Here is a 20,522-nt window from a genome sequence, read left to right on the forward strand (position 1 = left end):
GCTGCTCTCTCCTTCTGTTTTCTCTTAATTCCATACTGAAAGGTATACAATTTGGCAATTTAAAATCAAGATCTCCATATACTCAGTCTAACTGGTTTTAAGTTATGCAATAAAGAGAGCAAACACAAATTATATTTAAATATAATCATTCAGATTAACAGCAGGATTCTCTTTATCATTGAAGTAATTTTTAATAAATGACTTTCCAACACTTGTGTTCACTTGTTTAAAACACTCTTTTGTACAAAGCTTTCAAATAGCTAGTGCCATAAATGAATAATATCACTTCTCAACAACCTGGCCACTTAACTGAAAGCAGTCACATTTAATGAGACACTTGGATGAAGTTCAGCTGTCATGTAAATAAGAACAGTTTCCTTTAAACAACAAATGGTGACCCTAGAAACACGAAGTCTGCATTTGGCACTTACGTACAAATGTATTTCACAATTTGCCAATGAGGAAAATACTTCTGAGGTTTGTTTTTCAACATGCTAATGGCTAGTACGCTGTTATTAGAAATAAATAAGGCTTCACCATTGACTCTGGTATTGAGCCGAGCTTATCCAACATTGAGATCCAACCTTATTTTTTTCAATTGTTTGATTCATGAAAATAGATGTTCTGAACAGGACAATTTAAATATCCCTGGCCAAAGGAGGAGCTATTTAGGTTTCAATTCTAACCCAATTAGAAACAGCTGTGTGTTTATAACACAGCAAGATAAACACAAACTTTGCATGTGTGAAATTCTCATCTGCATTATTCATCCACATCAAACTTCAGGCATTATCTGCAAAGAACTTGCACACAAATCATCTATACCAAGCAACACTTTGTTCAGCTTTTTTACTTGGGATTTATAATGGGTGGTGAAATTCTATGTTACTGACATTTTGTTCACAGCCATAACCAGCTCTCCAAATTCCATAACCATATGGACCAGGTACACTGGCCCCTGCATCTTTTGTATCTGAAGAAGGGAGAGGGGAGGATTATGGGATGCATATTTCCAGTATATACAGTCACAGGGGCATGTTATTATTGCTCTCATATTATTGGGAAAAAAAAAAACAAAAACAAAAACCAAAAACCAACAAAATAAACAACAAATAATTCACTTCAGGCTAATTACAACACACTGCTTAGGACTCAAGCAACTTGAATGTTATGACATTAGAACATTAAGTCTCAAAAGACTTGGAGATTTGCCTCAGAAAAATCCTGAAACAAAATGTAACTAGTTATCTAATGCTAAATTGAGGACTAGTTCTTATTTATCTAACCTACACTAAAAATTACAATAGCTTTGATCTGACACACTTTTAAGGATTTACCTTTTCTTACCATCATCCCTGGGTAAAACTTAATGTCGCAATGATAAAGGAATACCATGGATGAAGAAGTAGTGACACATATGCACCCAGCTCTGGGGCTCCCAACATAAGAAGGATGTGGACCTGTTGGAGAGAGTCCAGAGGAGGGCCATGACAATGATCAGAGGGCTGGAGCATCTCTCTCACAAGCACAGGCTGAGAGAATTGGGGCTGTTCAGCCTGGAGAAGAGAAGGCTCCAGGGAGACCTTATAGTGGCCTTCCAGTACCTAAAAGGGGGCTTATAGGAAAGATGGGGAGAAACTCCTTTGCAGGACCTCTTGTGATGTGACAAGGGGTAATGGTTTTAAAACAGAGGGAAGTAGATTCAGACTTGATATAGGGAAAAAATTTTTTACACTGAGGGTGGTGGAACACTGGAACAGGTTGCCCAGAGAGGTGGTGGATGCCTCATCCCTGGAAACATTCAAGGACATGTTGGTCGGGGCTCTGAGCAACCTCATTTGGTTGGAGATGTCCCTGCTCACTGCAGGGAGGGTGGACTAGATGACTTTTAAACGTCCCTTCCAACGCAAACTATTCTATGATTCTCTGTTACAGAAATCTAGGAGTTAATTGTATCACATCTAATTTCATGCCTACACAGGAAAAATACTGGACTAAAGCCATACAAAATGGTGACAGTACCTGGAATGACTAAACTCCATTTGTAACAGTTGAGAGATTGCAAAGGCAGAAAACTCCATAAAAATGGGAATTTCCATTGCCCCACTAGGTTGTGACCCAAGACTGTATTTAACAGATTTACTGACTGTTTCTTGGAACAGATAGTCAAAGAATCCCAATGAGACAAAGCACTGCTTGACTTGGCCCTGAGCAGTGTGCAGGCTCTGATTCAAAATGTCTCTACTGAGCAGCTACTCCGTGTTGGTGACCAACAGTGACCACAGTGTACCCAAGTTCAATATCCTTAAAGGAATTTCAAAGGCTGGAAAAAATCTCTGCAGTAGTGCTTTTATTTTCAAAGCAGAAATTATGTTAAAATGATTAAATTTTAAATACGAATTAAAACTAGTGGCCAAAAGGATAAAATGTTTTCAGCTAGAAAGAAGATTGTTTATATACACTATAGTACAGATTCAGAGTAAACGGATACCATACTAATGAAAAATACTTTAAAGTGGGGATACATTTCATATAATGTACTATTTTTATTCGAAAACTTCATGAGTGCCTTTGCATAATACACACCCTTAAAGGAACTGTGTGCCACAGAATAAAAGAGGCCATTGACTCACAGATTAATAGCGGGTTAATTAGTAAGTAATAAAAGGCAGCAACAAATGGTCAGGCCGTCACAATGTAGAGTTGTCCCAGGGAAGTTCTCCAAGAATCTGTACCAGAACATGTGCTGTCCACTATACATAGTCATCTGGAGAAATGGATCAACAGCAAGATGAAAAGGCTGTTGATAAGAAAGTATTAAAAACAAAAAAAAATTATAGTGAAATATAGAGATATTTCATTATATTGACTGAGTAAACAAATATGTCAGATGAGATTCAATTGTAAAGTGCATGGGGAAATATCTATTCAAAAATCAAATCAATCTTTTAGATCAATTCTGGAGAGAGATCTTGGAGCTACTGTGGATAGCTCTAAATAATAACAGCTCCATAATATTTTGGGAAAAATCCCACAAATACAATATTGATAATGACAGATTATAAAACTTGCAATAAACTGACAAGGACCATGAACAAGGCGTAATTAGAAAATAACCTGTGTATGCCTTGCTAGGTAGTGGCAAAGGGCTCGGAGATGCATTCTGATATAGCTGATGGAAAGTTGCAACTTTGCCTCCTCTGATGAGCTATTCAGACTTACGTGCAGGATGTTCACACAAAGCCAAAAAAAATCTCTCCTTCTGGTTTCCTAATGGAATTGTTCTGCTATCAGTTAGAGTGTCATCTATGTAAAGAAAAGACGAACATCTCTATCATTGAGAAACCTGCTGTTGCAAGAGGTGGGTTGGGAGGGTGAACAGGTCCTTTACTCTGAAGCAACTGAAGTTTCTCAGAGATAAAATAACTGAGGAGTAGCATTAGCTCAGCAAGGTGACAACATGAGGATACCGGAATACTTTTTGCTTAAGGCAAAACAGGAAAGAGGGCATTTGATAGGGAGCCCAAGCTCTCCTGAGAAGAAAGTTTGGTTTCTGTTCTTCTCTGTCCTAAGTAAATCTATCGACTGATGTAATCATTCTTCAAAGAGCAAGTGAATTGTGAATAATTTATTCGTGAATTCATGCAAGCCAGCTGTCAGAGTGCTTAACAGATGTGGAAGATGAAGAGCAGAGACTTCAGATGCCGGTAACACCAGCTTCACAGAAATGTGGTTTCATGATACAGTAAATGTGTTCAAACTACTGTCTTATAAAATGTAGTGGTCACGTTTCTCTTTTATTAGTCCTTCTATAAAAGATTATAAACTCTGCCAATTTTGTACTCTGCCTACACTCCAGAATGTTGAAATACTAATGCACCTCCATATCTGCCTTCTGTCTGGTGATGTTTAAGTTGCATTCTCAAACTCAATAATGAAGCCTTACTGCCTACAGCTTTTTTGGGATGGATGGAAAAAAAAGACACTTTATGGTTTTATTTATTGACCTTCTATGATCATGAGTAAAGGCAAAAGAATTTTGATGGCACTTTGTGAGTGCTAGTAAGATCTCCTGCTGAAGAGTAGTCATTCTTTATTTCCTGTCTCCTTAAGTGCTATCAATAACAAAGCTTTTGTTAAGCATTACCAGCACTCTAGAAAGATCTAAGTGTAGGACTCTGAACTGACAGCGGTTTTTCAACTACAAGAAATTTCATGTACTAGTTAAAATACCGAATGTACTGTGAGATAAATTCAGACATCCCAACAGTCACCAATTCCTCTGCCTTCCAGATCCAGAGACATGGATGATGAAGTGACCATTTTGGACTTTGCTCATTCATTAAGGCTGGGGAGCATCCTGAGGCTTGTAATATGCCTCCAGCCCTCATTAACCTGAATTGTGGAAAATATTGTTCAAGTTGAGCCCCAGCCTTCTGTGTTGTCAGGCAGTCTGCTCTGTTACACAGAGAAGGAAGTGATTCTACTTCTGCAAGCAGGACAGCAGATGAAGAGCCTAACAAGACATTTCAGAGCACACACATACAAAAAAATCCTTGCAACCAAAAAGATCCTTCTTGAATTGGGCATTCTGGATTGATGTTTTCCAAGCCTTTCATTCGCACCTGTCTCATTTAAAAAATGCGGTACCTGCTGAGAGTGAAGGTATGTTATCTCATATTCTGTACCAAAAACAGCTGGTACCTGCCAGATACTCTTGGTAAGTGCTAAGGGGCTGCATTAATTAGGTGAGCTATTCTTCAGATGTGGAAGTATGCAAAACGTCCAACAGCTGATGAGGTATAACCTGCACTATTCTGGTACAAACCAATACAGCTTCTCTCTTCAACTGATTTTGGAAGCTTTTAGACATTGCAGGGGACAAATTCAAAGGAAACAAGATCTTACACAGAACTGCAGAGCAAATATTAACTGGGTCTGAACATTCTTATTTTAGAATTTTGCCCTCAGTGGTTACAGTTTTTTAATGCAATGAAGCTTGAGGCTGCAATATATACTATCTTAGCCTAGCTCTCTTTTATGAAATGGTACATGAAAGACAACCTCCAGAGCACCAAAATGACTGTATAAAGGAACTATAAAGAAAAGCTGTAGGGGGGCAAAGAGGAAATTATGAGGTAATATACCATGCTGAATGCTGCATTTACATATATATAAAATTTAAGGTTTCCCAAACCCATGCAGTTCTCAAAGACTAAGCAGCTGATCTTTCACCACCTTTCTGGAAATAAGATGATGCATAATTTTATTTCCAAGGGAAAAGCAGCAAGTGCTGCTAAGAGGTTGAAGCCCTACAGTTGCATTTCCCATAATTTCTCTTGGTAACTGTTATAGAGACCACAGGTCTACCCAGGAGTATAATGTGAAGCAAAACTAATAGCAAAGGAATCTCTAGGTCTTCCATTGCCTGTAGGTACAATAAAATGGCATCATGAATTTCTGTGTTCAAGTACATTAGTCAAAATACTCAATATTCTCAGTCATGCCAAAGAGGCAGCAGTAGCCAAGGTCAATATGTGTATAAAACAGGCAATTCAGCAACTATTATTTCATTATCCAGCACTGACGAAGCCTAATGCTCCCAAGGAGTCAACCTCTAGCTAGGAATTTTTAGTATGATGTCCTAATGGGATAATTTCCTGCAAAGGAGGTAGGTGCAGTTTTGGTATTCTGTTAATGATTTTAAAGAAATGCTCTTCTGCTTTTGTGCTCTTAACAGAGGTGTCTCCACCTGAATCTTTAGAACTGTAGCCTTTGCTGAAGGAAACAAGTTTCTGAGTAACAGCGATTACAGAATTGCTTTCTGTAGTACTATCAGCACACATCCAGGGGACACAGACAACCCAGATTTGAGACAGACCATATAGAACAACGAAGACAGAAAAGATCTGAATCCACACTTCCTCAGCTTTTAAAGGTTTTCTCCACTGAAAGAGGAAACTTAATTCAAAGTAACTAAAACTTACAAATGATGAGCCAAAACCAAGCCTATTATGCACTCCAGAGAAACACTACTTTGAAGCAGTCCTCTTAGGAAGCAAAATGGACAAGCCCTTGAAGGACATTTCCTAATTTCCACAAGATTTAAATTCTTTGTTCCCCCAAGAAAGAAATCAAGGCAGGCACAGTTTCTCTTCAGTGTAATTCAGCATTGTTTCTTCTACAGTTCTGAAAGCTGTAGCACTTGCACAAACCAGAAAGCTTCAGAGGACACTGGTCCCAGATGCAGCAAAAAGCTCATACAGCTGCAGGTGGGAAGTGGAGAACTGAGATTTGAAATCTGAGATGAGAATAGCCTGGAAGCTGCTCCACCGTTACAGTGACTGTCTAAAAAACCACCCACCAACAGCTCAATCTAATCACCTCTAACTAGGGGATACTGAAGAAGTGACAAAAGAAATACATTTTCCTATGTCTTTGAGCCCAGTAGGAGAATCTCCCACAGACAACACAGAAACCAATTGCTTTTGCGCTCCTGTGCTCTGCTACTGGAAGTTTAATTTTCCATACTGCAACGGATTTTAGGCTGTCTCTTCATACCTTTTCAGGTTTTATTTTCTGGCTGAGACACAATGTCACAGGCTTCAATCCAATAAAAAGTTATATAGTAAGACTAATAAAATATCTAACCTTCCTCCCTATCTCAAGTTGCTACCTATTCCAAAATTTGGAGCCTCAATCAATCAAATTGAAAGTGTTCCACTGTTAGTGACTAGGGCTATCAGCAATGGAAATAGTTTCCTGGCATCTGTGATTTAATTCTAATTACTTGTTATCCTCTGTGTATGTTTAATAAAGAGTTGCTGACGCTTTGCAGAAAAGGTCAAAACATTCTAATAATTGCCACTTGTGCATACACGTAGCAATCCCTGTATTTCTTATTCCTTGGCTTTTTATTTGCTTAGAAATTGTTGCTTAATTGTTGCTTGTTTGCACACATCTTAACAGAGTCACTTTGTATCATGTATATCTCTTGAGACAGCACGTGCCAAACCGCTGTCTTCAACCCATGAGACAAATATTATCTTGACACTGAAGATAAAACCTGGGGTATTGAGAATATTCCCATAAATACCCGCCTAGAGTATCACCTGTGCTACGAGTGACAGAAGGGCAATGTTATAATCAGAGGGATCACAACTTCTTCTTTGCACCTTCTTGTCCTAACACCTGGCCAGCTAACGTTGACATTTAGTTAGTTCTTGACAAAGGAAGCCCGACTTACAAAAGCAATGGCTGACTCAAATCGTTGATTCCTCCTGGGAATACAGGCTTTCAGCTGTGGTGAAAATGTGTTGAAATAAAGTATTGATGATGGGGGTACTGAAAAGGTCATTCTCGCTCCTGGAGAACTGTCTGTGTGTCTGCCTTAGTGAAATTAATTCAATTGCTTCCCTTTGGGACTGATGCAGCCCACCAATGTGAGTTTAAACAGCAAGGTAGGAAAGCTTACACTGTGTGAAGCACTGAATATTCCAGCTCTCAGAGACAGAAGGGTCCTCCCTTCTCCTAACTTTGCTCTAACTAGTCCATGGCAAAACAGATACGTTTGTTCTCTTATTTAAGAGCAGCAGCATGCAATATTTTAAGAGCTGAATAACATTCCATACTAAGAGATTGGCATCTGAAAATAACAGTGTTCTTACTAACCTGCTGTTCTCTCTAACATCATTCATAAAGAAAGAAAACCTTCCCATCTCCGTGTTCCCCCTCTGTAACTCTCTTGTCTGCTGCACCCTGCCCCAGCCCTAAGTCCACTGAGATTCCCATTTTGTAAGGCTGTTCTTCAGATTACAACTTTCTACAAGCAGTTAGCCTATGCACAGGAGAAGCATCAGTCTTAACTCAGGCGTGGGTAAGAGTGTCAGGGCTGCATAATCATTCTTTGCAATGGGAAATATTTGCATCAAGGACTATTTCAGTGTACAAGGAAAGAAGTGGAGAAACTAAGGTCTAGATTGAGGCCCATTTCTACATATAAAGAACCTGACATAGAAGCAGATTACTGTGGTGTGATGGATTACAGCGCGTGCTATCAGCCCATGGGAAATCTCTTATGCAAGGACCACAAACAGAAGCAGATGCAGGGCCAGAGAAACTCTGTTTTAAGCAATATGCCTGACTTCACATATTATCTTAGCAAATCATAGAAATGGCCACTAATGCTCAACCTATATGTTAGGAATATTCATACTTTATTTTCTTTTGTCTTTTGTTTATGATGCTTATTTAGGCTACAATTGCTTTGGGTCAAGGTTTAACTTTCATTGATACAGTGTCCAAGACAATATTTGACCAGTCCGTTCAAAGAGACTAGACATTACTGTAATATGAGGCATAACACTACCCCACCTTTTTTAGATACTGACCTTCACAGGATTCTCCACTTGGTGAAAACATCCCATTGTCATGGTAGCCATCTCTGCATTCACAGTGGTACCAACCGGGTAGGTTAATGCAGTTAGCACGGCTGTCACACTGAACAAAGCCATCTGAGCATTCATCAATGTCTGTTTAGCAAGAAAAAAAAAACCAGAAAATTCACACAGAGGAAATTCATCTGACAGAAGAAAAAGTCTCTGGTATTTCTGGGTTTCACAGAAGTATTTTCATTACTGACACTTGGTTGCCCAGAATTATTTGCAGTAAAGTTTTGAATAATTTCCATAAAATGATTTGGCTAACAGTGTTGGCTTTGCCAACAGTGAACGTTTTGCTAATTCCAAATTACTGTTGACATATTAGCAACTCATTTTGTCACAATACGTGATAGATAATCTGACATCCATGTAAGTTACCCACAGTACAAAGAAAGGAATTGGATCCTAGTACATATAATGAGATGTTAACCCTTTGAGTAGTGCAGGCTGCCTGATAAACAAAGATTGTTCCTACAGGCATATCAAAACATGAAATACTCACTCTGGTCCTTGCTTATGCTCTTGGTGACACTGATTTTAGGTTAGTAGGGCTTCCCTATTTTGTGGCGTTCCTGTTGACTTACACCAGCACCTCTGACTCTGAACATACCCACCTGGAGTCTCTTCTCTCACCACCAAGGAGAACAGATGGGATTCCAAACAAATGCTTAGACCCTGAAAATGAAATATCACACATTCTCCTCCTCCTGATAATTCCTTTGGGATGTGTGTTTCTTAAAAGATCAGCTTCCACTGACTGAAGTTTGCCGTAACAACTCACCACAGCATGGATTTCTGGACACACTCACTAGATCCAAAATCCACCAAAGCCTGTCCTGCAGACACGTGAACTCCTGGACTTTGCAGAGATGCAGAGAACTTTGTGACATGTTTATTTCCAGTGCCTTCAGTTACACAGTAAGTCGTATTACAGGTCCGAGAGCATGAGTGTTGATAACAGTTAGGGAATACCAGGAGTATGGAGTCAAACAGGGATAAAAATGTGTCCTTCCTTATCAGGTTCATTGCATTATCACTGCATTTTATACGAAAGACAGCACACCTACTTGAGCAGCCAGCTGACCAAGAGGTGCCTATGGAACCGGCACAGAGGGAGGCACAACATGTACAGACTGCCTTCAGAAACAAAAAGCTCTGAACCTCCCCACTATGAGTTTGAATAATGAATAAACCCTCAATGTACTGGCCACTCTGGCCAAAGTAGGGATTTAACCTTTCTTTTAGAGGTTGAATCTTTAAAACTAAGAACTAAAATAACAAATTAAGACTCAAACTCTTAAAAATACCTCAGCAGTTGATCTAGTATCCTCTGGGATGCAGCTACAAAGGAGAGGTGTGATGTGACCAGAGATACGTGTAAAATATGTAAAAAATTCTGCCCACAGTCCCTGTCAGCTCCCATTTATGTAATCTTTAATTTTCACAGGAGAAAGTGTAAACTGGCTAAGAAAATCAATTGTAAGCTGCAATAAGGGCACAAATCTCTTTTCTGAGAATACTGATGTGTGCATAAAGATATGCTCCCTCTAGTCTCTTATGAGGCCTCTATTAAAAAATAAACTTAAAAAAAAACCCAAGGCTTCCTTATCCATCAAAACCACTTTGTTCCACATTTGAAGGAAATAAAATTATTAAGTATTATTAAGTACATGGGAGACATCTGCATACACTGCTAGGTATCACTCAGTCACCCACATTTGGTTTTGAGGTGCATTTTTTTTCTACACGCTACGGGGTAAGGCGGTATTTTATTGCCATGCCAAATAGCATCTCTTTGGAGTCTCTTTGGAATAACTGTACAACCATATGATAAGTGTATTGGTTTTTAAAAGCTTTACAGTTACTTGATGAAATGTCATTAGAAATTTTCATTATTACGTCTGTCTGATTTTCTATCAACAGTCTCTCTGACTCGGTGTGCCTGGTGTGCTTTACCAGTACTTATGATGATGAAAATTACCAGTGCTCCTGCTGGGATGTTGCATCAAACATACATTTTTCCCACTTTGTGTACCACAAATTAAGCCATAACTCTCTATTAGTTTTAAACACTGAATTTTCAACTTCACTATGAATTCCAGGATAATCATCTAAGTAGTCCTGCTGCAGGACTGAGAAATGCCAAACCTTTACAACCTTCCGCTGCTCAGTGTGTTTCTCTCTAAATCACTATAAACTCTTGCCTTTTTCGTGTGAGCAGCCAGGAGCCAGTGGGACCTCAGAGGTGTTTGAGAGATCAGAGGAAGATCAATGAAAATTATGTTGCTACAGTGAGAAAAGGTTGGTTTGCTGTCTGTGCCTTATCTGCTGCTATTCACTCACATACCCACAGATTACTTGAGAAAAAGGAAAGGAAAAGAAGAAAGGACTACAGTCTAGAAGTTCCCTTACCACTGGGGAATACGTCGCCCAGGAGACAGCTTGCCTGGCAGAACAAAATCTAAGTGCTAAATGCTTGGGATCACCTGGTCAGTATAAGATAACTTGTTGGGGTTGGCCAAAGCTACAAGCCCCAGAGAATCAATGAGGCATGTAACCTCAAGAGGCTGGAAGAGCAGAGCTGTTGTTCAGACTCAATATGAATCTACAGACTTGCCACTTAATAATGTGCATTAAGACACTGCATGGCATGTATTTCTTCCTTGGGAAAGCGGAATGTATTTATTGGTGATGAGGTGGAGAAAAGAGTGTTATTTAGGTCAAAGTACCAGGCATGAATTAAAGAAAGCCTGTGTTCCTCTCTTCAGAACAATTTATTTGTGAATCTGTAAGCCTTACAATTATAAGCATAATATTGCAGGCACAGGCTGAATGCATTCTGATGAACTCACCGATTATTCAGGAAAAACAAGGCTGGAATGTCACGTCAGTATTGGTAAACTGACAAAAAAAAAAAAGCAGCTTTTCTCTATTTATTTGCAAACTAGCTGACAAACCTATCTCACAAGAAATATTACTCGGATGATGTGCTTTTACAGATGCCAATAAACAAAGAAATACATTCTTCTGGTTTTGTTACAGCTGCATGCAAAGTTGACTGGAGTTACGTAAGAAACCTTAGCATAAAAACTGTGGAATGGAACTGGTCTTTAAGAAACATCCTATTCTTCCCAGACTGTTTGTCTGAAACCATTGCATTGGAACCATTGCTGCATCGACGCGGAATAATCCATTACTCCTTACATGATTTTGCAGCAAATAAAAGAAATCCAAAACAATTCTCCTCATCACTAACTTTTTAGTCAAGTGACATTTTACAGCATGTGCCAGTAGGTTTCAGAATACAGATGTTCCTTATGCACAGAATTTTGTTCTAAATTTCCTAGCTAATGCTGATTATTAATTCTAGTAGAGACGTGCTCTGTAACGGGACAAAATATAACCGTCGCAACTCTGTTAAACAAGAAAATGCAGCAGAAATATGTTTTGCAGGGCCAAAGCAGTGATTTCATGGAAAATTTTCTTGACATTTGGATAAAACGATTTCTCTTTTCAAATGGGTATAGCATGGCTCAGAAAGTGCTGCAAAAGTATCGGCAACTGAAATTATCTTATTAGTATGGGAAAAGCAGCCAGTAATAATTTTTCCCTGTCCTATAGTGAAACATTCTCCGATGAATCATCTTGCAGCTGCTCAGTCAGAGGTGTGAGCTGACAAGAGAAGAAAAACTGATTGAAGTTTTGCTTGGCCAGTGGCTATGGTGTATCAGTGGGCTATATGGAACATTAACAGCACTAATGAAGTCCTGTTTGATGCTGTACTAGGAAAGCATGAAAAATGAAATATTTTTCTATAGAAGGAAGTTACTGAAAGGCGTAGTCTGGTCCCGATCGGGGCTGAACTACGACACTTATGAAAAAAATTAAACGAAATTTTTAAGTACAAGGAAAGCAGGGATGTAATTCTTCCAATAGCGGGTGATGACATTTTTAAGCAAATAGACAAAAGAGACATGGTATTCTGAGCATGCAAATTCTGCTTTTCAACTGGCTATAAGAAGCTGTGGCAAAGTGAAGGGAGCAGAAGGAAAAAAAAAAAAGAAAAAAAAGGAAAGTATCCCCATCCAGGAAGGAAAATAGAGTCTCATATGTGTGACAGACCAGAGAAAACAGTCTCATGCTGGCCCCACTCCAGTTTATAGCAAAACTCCCATTGACTATCATGGAGGTGGCATTTTCTCTATTTTTCTCTTTCCTTTTCAAATAAGGAGCACAATTGCACATACCAAATCTGCCACCCCACTGATATGAGGTTTGCAGAAGACACTGGAAGTAAGCTTCAACCCAGGCTGGAGAGCAGCTACACAGCTGCACCATAGCACTTCAGCAGCACCTGCTCTGGCTGCACTGCATCCTATGGCATTTGCATGGCAGAAGATTTGTGATTTCGGCTCTTGAAACACTGTGGCTGGAGAACACACAAACATCTGTGAGACTGATGAGCCCACAAACCACCAGGAACATGAGGATTCTCTCTACCCTATGTAACTCACAGATGCACTCATGGCAATATTGTACATAGCCCATTGCCACAAAACAGAGTGAGTGATTATTACATAATTATGTTGCACGTGATTTGGTTTTGAAAAATTCAGGTTTTCTCCCATGCGTTTTTCTTAAACTGAAGTCAGTCAGCCTGGTTATTTCCATATTTTGTTACCTATTTTTCAATTGGAAAAAAAAAAAACAACCTTTTTTTTTTTTTGCTAACTAGACCTCCACTAATAAAGTAGACACACAGTCACAGGCATTTTGAAAGTAAGTGCTCTATACACCTAGTTCCCCTTGACATGAGAAAAACCTTGCTTTTCCAAATTACCTTCTTTATACCTCAGAATCATTCATTTCCTGAGCTGTGGCAACAGTTTCAGCTATCATACCCCTTGCTCTTGGGGAGACTGAGAAAACTCTGCTCCCTGAAGAGTAAAATAAGATCATTAGCAAATTATCCATTGGTACAGTAAGAAAAAAGGAAAGCTAGACGCCTGATGAATATTATTAGAGAACTTCTGTATAATAAGAGCTTTTGAAGATTGAAAGTGGTATAAAATTGCCAATTTGAAAGATAGTGCTCTTTCATCCAGCAACAGCACCAAGCTCTCTAATGTGGTCAAGCTGCACTCAACAAAGAGCCATGGCGTGGGGGAAGAGGAGGGGGGTTTATACCATTTTATTTTACTCACTTCAAGACTGAAATATTAATCATCAAATCCTCCTCTCAGAAAAGCCTGTATGCCACCATCAAGCACAAAGTTACAGACACACAGAGCACAACTTAGTCCTAAAAGCCTTTCTTTCATAAACTGCTTTATCCAGGTCAATGCAAACCAAAGCCCCAGTTGTCCTCTCTTGTCAAGAAGGCAACACTACAGATTGGCAGCTGGGAATTTAGTTTTTTCCATCCTGGAAGTTTTTCTGGGACAGCATAATACAAGACACTCAGCTAAGACTGTCAATTAATAGAGACTCCCAATTACAATAATCTGTCCCAGTGCTAATTGGGTTATTATCACTGGGTATTTTATAAAGATTAATGAGCAGCCAGCAACTTCCATGATGTTCACTCACTACTGACTTAGGCTAAAACTGAGATCTCATTTCAAAGGCAACAGCCTCTCCAGCCTAATGTGAACCTCCAGAGTCATCTACATCCCAGCCCCATATAGAGTATAAATAAAGTGTAAGCACTGAAAGAAAAATAATTTCAGAAACAGCTCACTGAAGAAGCAGTTTAGGGGACTATGAAGCTGTTTAAAAAGATACATCTTCACTTTTTTTTTTTTCATGGGTGCATTTGGAACAGTTAGACTCTGATATGACTTTGTATATGTCAATGTATTTTCAAGGATGTTATGTCTGGCTTGGATATAAAAGACTATGTCCCAACTATTCAGACTTACACTCAGATAATAGAATGCCCAGTAGGATTAAGATGATGTCTGAGTTATCTAATTTTAGTAAATATGTATGCAAGAGGGAAAAGGCCTTATTCAATAGAACAAAATGAAAGTTCACTGTACTGCATAATGTATCTGCTGTCAAAACTCAATTTTCTGGAGTAGCTTTGAAAAGAGTTCATTATCTCTGCTACAAATTCTAGAGTCCCATCTCTCACATGTAAGAAGAGAAAAGTGTTTGTCTTGGTTTTCATGTGACAGCAGGTTTCTAATATGATGATACTTGAGAAGACATTGCTGTTCAATCAGACCTTAGATTTGAGATCTTATGCAAAAACCAGGTCCCAATGGAGGAATAGAAGAGCCTGAAACTAGTTCAATATACTTAGGCTATCTTGTTAAAACAAAGTATCATGTCTTGGGATTTCCATCCCACTACATTCCCATATACCACACATATATAAATATAATATAGAGGAATAAAAAAAAAAAATAAGAACGTAGAAGCTGAAACTGCTTAAATAATCCAGGAAAGTACCAGTTATGTCAGAAAACCAAACCTGTTTAGAATGCTTTTAAAATCTGTTTTGTAAAGTCCAATCAGCTCCTTTCTTCTAACACTGCTGCAGATTCCCAAAGGAACTTTCTTCCTTGGTGAATAAAAGTCCTAGAGTTTGATTTGGTTTACAATCTCACCATGATTTGTTCAGCTTCCAGTAACCTTTTAAAGATATGACATCATGTCATGAGTATTAGGACATGCTTCTCACTGCATGGGTTCTCACATCAAAGTTTTCATTAAACCATAGAATATTTCTGAGTTTAACTGCATTTGCATCCCAACATTTCATTCAGTAACAAGTTTAAATTACAAAGAGCCAGATTACAGTTGGCCTGTGCGGCACAGCAAAGAGAAGAATCACCCACAATTTTATCCTAGCATAACATAATTCTGTGGGCAAAAGGACTTCCTTGAGGGTTGTAGAACACTGGAACAGGTTGCCCAGAGACGTGGTGGATGCCCCATCCCTGGAAACAATCAAGGCCAGGTTGGATGAGGCTCTGAGCAACCTGATCTGGTTGGAGATGTCCCTGCTCCTTGCAGGGGGGTTGGACTAGATGACCTTTGAAGGTCCCTTCCAACCCTAACCATTCTATGATTCCATGAATATAACATTAGGAACATCAGTTATCTTAGATGCAGCCTTCAGAGAAGAGTGAACACCATGGCCTTTTCTCTCCCTACTCTGCTGGATAATGAATTAGGCCCATGTCAGAAAAAAAAAAACGCATTTTGAATGCCTTTGGAGTTGCTGCTTCTATCTCTACACCTCCCAGATCTGGTAGAAATTCTAGCTGAGTCACCTTAAAACCATCATCTGGCTGAAAGGGCAAGAAATTAGAGCTGGGGGTATAAATGTCACATTAAAAATTGCTTCAACAAGTTGAGTCAGTGCTGCAGATACGTTCTTCACTTAAAATTTCCAACTGTCATGTTGCACAAAAAAAAAAGTAACTATTGTTAAAACAGGTCTTTTAAAAAAAAAAAAAATAGCAAGAGCATGATTGCGTTTTTTTAAAGTACTCTGTCCATGGAAAACTAATTTAGTTGCATTAATGAAAAGGAAGCAAAATGTGATTGAGGATGTAATACGGAATTATAGTTCATTAATTCTTCAAGTATGTAATTTTCCAGACTCCTGATCCCCCATTGATTTCTGCACACCCCCATAGGTCCTGCTAAATGCCAGCAAAAAGAAATTCAATCGTGTTGTTATTTCATGTGTGGCAGTGGCGGCACTCCAAAATTAGACAGAAACGTTATGAAAAGGAATTTTCCACTGACTGCTTCACCATGCAGCCCTGTCAACAATCCTTTGTTGTCAAAAATTGATCAATCACAGACCCCACTGATAACTGAAACTGTGACAGTCTCTCATTACACACCCAATATCATCAAAGGAGGTGACATTTGTAACAATTGTAACAAGATGATAATTCAGAACACCTAATTAGCCATGATGAACTAGGTGCATCCATTAAAAAAATAAAGAACACATTTTCCAACAAGATTCTGTGAAACTGATTGTGCCAATCCCCACTAGAAAGACTAATTGACAGGTATTGGGCCTCTCTTTCTAGTCGTTGACAAAGATGTGGTTTTGCTTTCACTTTGTCCCCTGTTCTCAGTACAGCACCTCATCTTAACTGTAACACATGCTTCTGTTTCGTTAGCCCCATCTTGAAAAAGAAAAGTAATTATTTTCTCCAAGATAGAAAAAGCACTTTTATACCTTAAAATACACTGACAAACCCATTTTAGATACCTACCAGTGTTTGAAAGTTATGTAACTCCATTTGCACATTAGAAACAGGACTGACACAGTGGTGCTGTCACTAAAAGTGCCAGTCAGGTAACAGTAGCCACGTCCTAAGTAAAAGAGAATTAATTCCTCTGAAAAGAGAAGGGCTAGTTTGGCCAACTGTTACTAATTGTCATTAGTTTTTCTAACGGGTAGGAAGGAAGGCTTTCTTTGCACAGTGTACTGACAGTGTGCTGATCTTGAGTTTCCTCAAGGGAGGAGTCAAGTCAGTCATAACCATAAGTTACAACTTTTACATACAGGAACCAAGGATGCAATGATCACGTTCTCAGCTTAGTTTGAGTTCAGCTTTGCAAAAAGTTGTTTCAGATCAGCTCTGGTGTGAATTACAGTAAATTTCCAAGTATTTAGTTCAGAGGCCATTTAAAGAAAATATGCAAAAGAACCCACAAAGCAACTCAAACAAAGTTTTGGCTAGCAATTCATTTGACACCCTGATTTGAACTTGGTCTTCTGCTATGGTCTTCTACCCTTTGGTCAGGGTATCACGCATATTATATTAAGTTTAAAACATTCTTACCTAAATTTTGTTTTACCAGTGACTTGTTACCATGACTCTCAGTCCATACACCAGTGACCATTAATTTACATTGCATTGCTCCTGAAGTGCAAAATCATGTAGAGGTTTTACAAAATTGCTGAAGCACAGAAACAGAAAAAAAAAATCCACACACTATTGCTTCACTTGGGCTGTAAAAATATCATTGGCATACATCTGGAGAGACTGCAGACTCCCTCATGTTGACAGCAAGATGAAGGGCTCCATAGGGATACGGGGCAGTGATTGGCAGTGTTATAGATTTTAATTCCACTAATAGTTGAATGGCTCGTAATTCATAAAAGAGAGAGCTTACAGTGAGTGATGAAGGTCATCCTTATCTCCCTTATATAACGGAACAAAATTCTATTATAATGCTGCCCAGCTGCACTATTCACATTCTATTTATAGCCCACTGTATTTCATAAACCTAACTGAAATTTTGTATGTTTAGTAAAGGATAGGTTATTTCCTGTAGCAAATAATTGCTAAGTAGTGGATGTATTTTGATGTTTTTAACAAATAAGAAAAAAAAACCTCATCTCCTCAAAGCTCTTTCGTAGCACTTTTCTTTCCCAGTCTCTCTCTTTTTTTTTTTTTAAGTTGCTACATATAGGATTGTAGTGTTGCAACGAGCTAAAGAAAAGATAAAGAGAAAAAGATAAGTACTTGTACTTGGCTCTTCAGCAGAGAAAAAATCTTTTGTTATTTAAAACTGACAAGGACTCTGAGGGAGGAAAGAAATAATGTGCACCCAAGAAACTGTGTCAGGCAAGGAAAATGAAGGGAGAAAAAGACACAGAAGGATGAAGCAGTAAAGCACCTTAAGCTACAAAACAGAAAGGGTGAGGTAAGTAGGGCTCACGCCTAAACCCAGAATGCTCACCAAACTCAATAAGGACATTTTTTGCTTAATTTCTGTGAAAGATTTACTTTATTAATATAAACATAAGTAAAAATGTAAAGCAAAGTAAAACTCCCCAAGCTTCTTAAGTCACCAGCCCTTGTCTCACTGCTTATTTTTTAACTTATTTTTTAACTTATTTTTCATATATGAGAAAAATTCAGGTGATAACAGGGATTAGGGTGACCTCCCTTCCAGATACTGCAGCCAAGCAAAAAGCATCGCATCCACAGAACCTCGGCTTTCCTCTTGGCTTGCTGCAGATCTCACTTGTTTACTCTCACAGACAACTTTTAAACCTTCTCCTGCAATTTAACTAGCTAGCAATTTTAGAATACGTCCTTTTTGAAAGTCAAAGGAAAAGTATTTTCTTAGGTTTTATGAATTAGCTACACTTCCCATTCAGAAAAAAAAAAAAGATATAAAACCCACTACATCTTTCTTCTCTCAGATATTGTTGTAGTTGAAGAGAGAAGCAAGGGGTGCAGAAACAAGATGGCCTATATCTTATCTGGACATTTGCCACTTCTTTCTTACGCAAACCTTGTCACCTGCTCAACTTTCCCCATGTGTCTTTATTTCCACACCTGTAAAACGGGGAGAAAGTGCTTCCACTAGCTCTCTTTTTTTTTGTACATAGAGAACTCTGGGTGAAGTATTTTAAGTAACAGCACTGATTCTTTAAGTACCACATGTGACGATGCCAAGGAATGGTTTGGGGAACAGTAACACCAGGGAAGGGGAACTACAGAAGAGGCGAGCATATCTGGGGGAGAAGTGACAGGAAGAGCATTGAGCTGTAGAGATGAAAGCTGCACCCCTTGCCTTTATTCCTCTGCCTGCTTTATTTGGTAGCACAGAGAGACCATAGACGTCACAAGGACACTCACTGATAGTAACTTGTCTTACTTTTTTTTTTTTTTAAACAGAGGTCATGATGTAGACAAGTGCTGGTTTTTGTAAAAACACAATAGTCTCCTGTACAATTCTACTGCACCCTAAGGATCTTTAATTTTTACGAATATTTGAAACAGTGGTGGAATATAGCACCAGCACATATGATTAACTTCATGTTATTGTATATGTTCAGGGGAAATATTTGAGGACAAGGAGGGGCAGGAAGCTATTTTGTACACCAGCATGATGAATTTCAGAATCTCACTTACAAAGAGCTTATCTATATAATATATGCCATGTTTGCAACCCATCTGCCTGCTACATATGTCTATTTTTCTGTAGCCTGAATTAGCACTTGGAGCACTTGTTCAAATAGAGCATTCCTTGCAGGAAAGGCTCACTCTCCAAGGGTTCGCTGAACAGCGCTCTACTGCAGTTTCTGAGACTGCCAATCATGTTTTTTTTTTTCTGTTTTGAACTTCCTCATAACAGTAAATATGAAGATTTGACTTTTACTGGCACATACTTAGCTGAAGTTTGATGGAATTTTTAATTATAATAACTATTCAACCAATACTCATTAATTCTTTGCTAGATTTTTATTGGTATTGTGGAATATGCAGTATTACTTCTCTTCTCAGTAACAATCCTTTCTGAATTGAAAATTACTCTTAAACTGTAAACATCACATATCCAAAATTCATAAGCTTATTTATGACTAAAATCCTTCAAATCTCTTAATTTTTTTTTTTCCTACCAGATTATTGCTCAGACTCTACATCGGGTTTGTAGTTCACCGCATTCCCAACTGATTAAGATTCCAAACAAATCGAGTTGTTCCTCCCGCAGAATGTAATCATCTCCTGTCTGGATGGATTTTCAGCCTTCACCTCTCTGTTTGAGCATATTTGTTTTAGAGGGAGCGAGGGACATGCCCTTCACCACCTACGGTCCCTGGGAACAAAGCTGCCACTGCATCACGCGTTTCACATGCTCTCTCCTGCCTCTGTGGGACTTCAGCTTTAAAGTATATGCCAGTTAAAAGGGAGGCACAGTCAGGAGAGAGTTAAAACCTTTGCTTCTTCTTAGTTTCCACCAGTGTTTGCACTTGGCTGTCTGCCTATGTTCATAAGAGCAACTGAAGCCCAATTAAAAAAGTGGAGATTGCAGTATTTGCCTCTTTAGAGCACAGCATTCCTTAAGAAGTAACATATCAAATGCTTTGCAGTGACTTTAGATTTAGTCAAAGTCAACATATTTTCCATGAACTCATTTAAATAGCTTAGAAATATGCATCACAGTCAAGATCCTTACAGGAGTAAAGCCTCTTTTGAAACCAACCCTGTCTTGACTTTTTTCAAACCATGGTACACCTGTTACTTCTGTAGCAACTTGTTTTATTTTTATACGTAATGGACTGGGCAGCTATTCACCTAATTA

At 38.7% G+C, this 20,522-nt stretch overlaps 1 protein-coding gene across 1 annotated transcript in view; it reads right to left on the bottom strand.

Moving 5' to 3' along the window:
• NELL2 (neural EGFL like 2) overlaps positions 1–20,522 on the bottom strand; it is a 153,923-nt gene that overhangs the window by 10,180 nt on the left and 123,221 nt on the right. Inside the window, exon 16 of the mRNA XM_086740018.1 lies at positions 8,391–8,531. Within this exon, the coding sequence (XP_086596144.1) occupies positions 8,391–8,531 (141 nt within the window). The remainder of the gene's footprint in view (positions 1–8,390; positions 8,532–20,522) is intronic.

The sequence above is a fragment of the Chlamydotis macqueenii genome, chromosome 1, assembly GCF_036417535.1.
Source record: "Chlamydotis macqueenii isolate bChlMac1 chromosome 1, bChlMac1.mat, whole genome shotgun sequence".
Taxonomy (NCBI): domain Eukaryota; kingdom Metazoa; phylum Chordata; class Aves; order Otidiformes; family Otididae; genus Chlamydotis; species Chlamydotis macqueenii.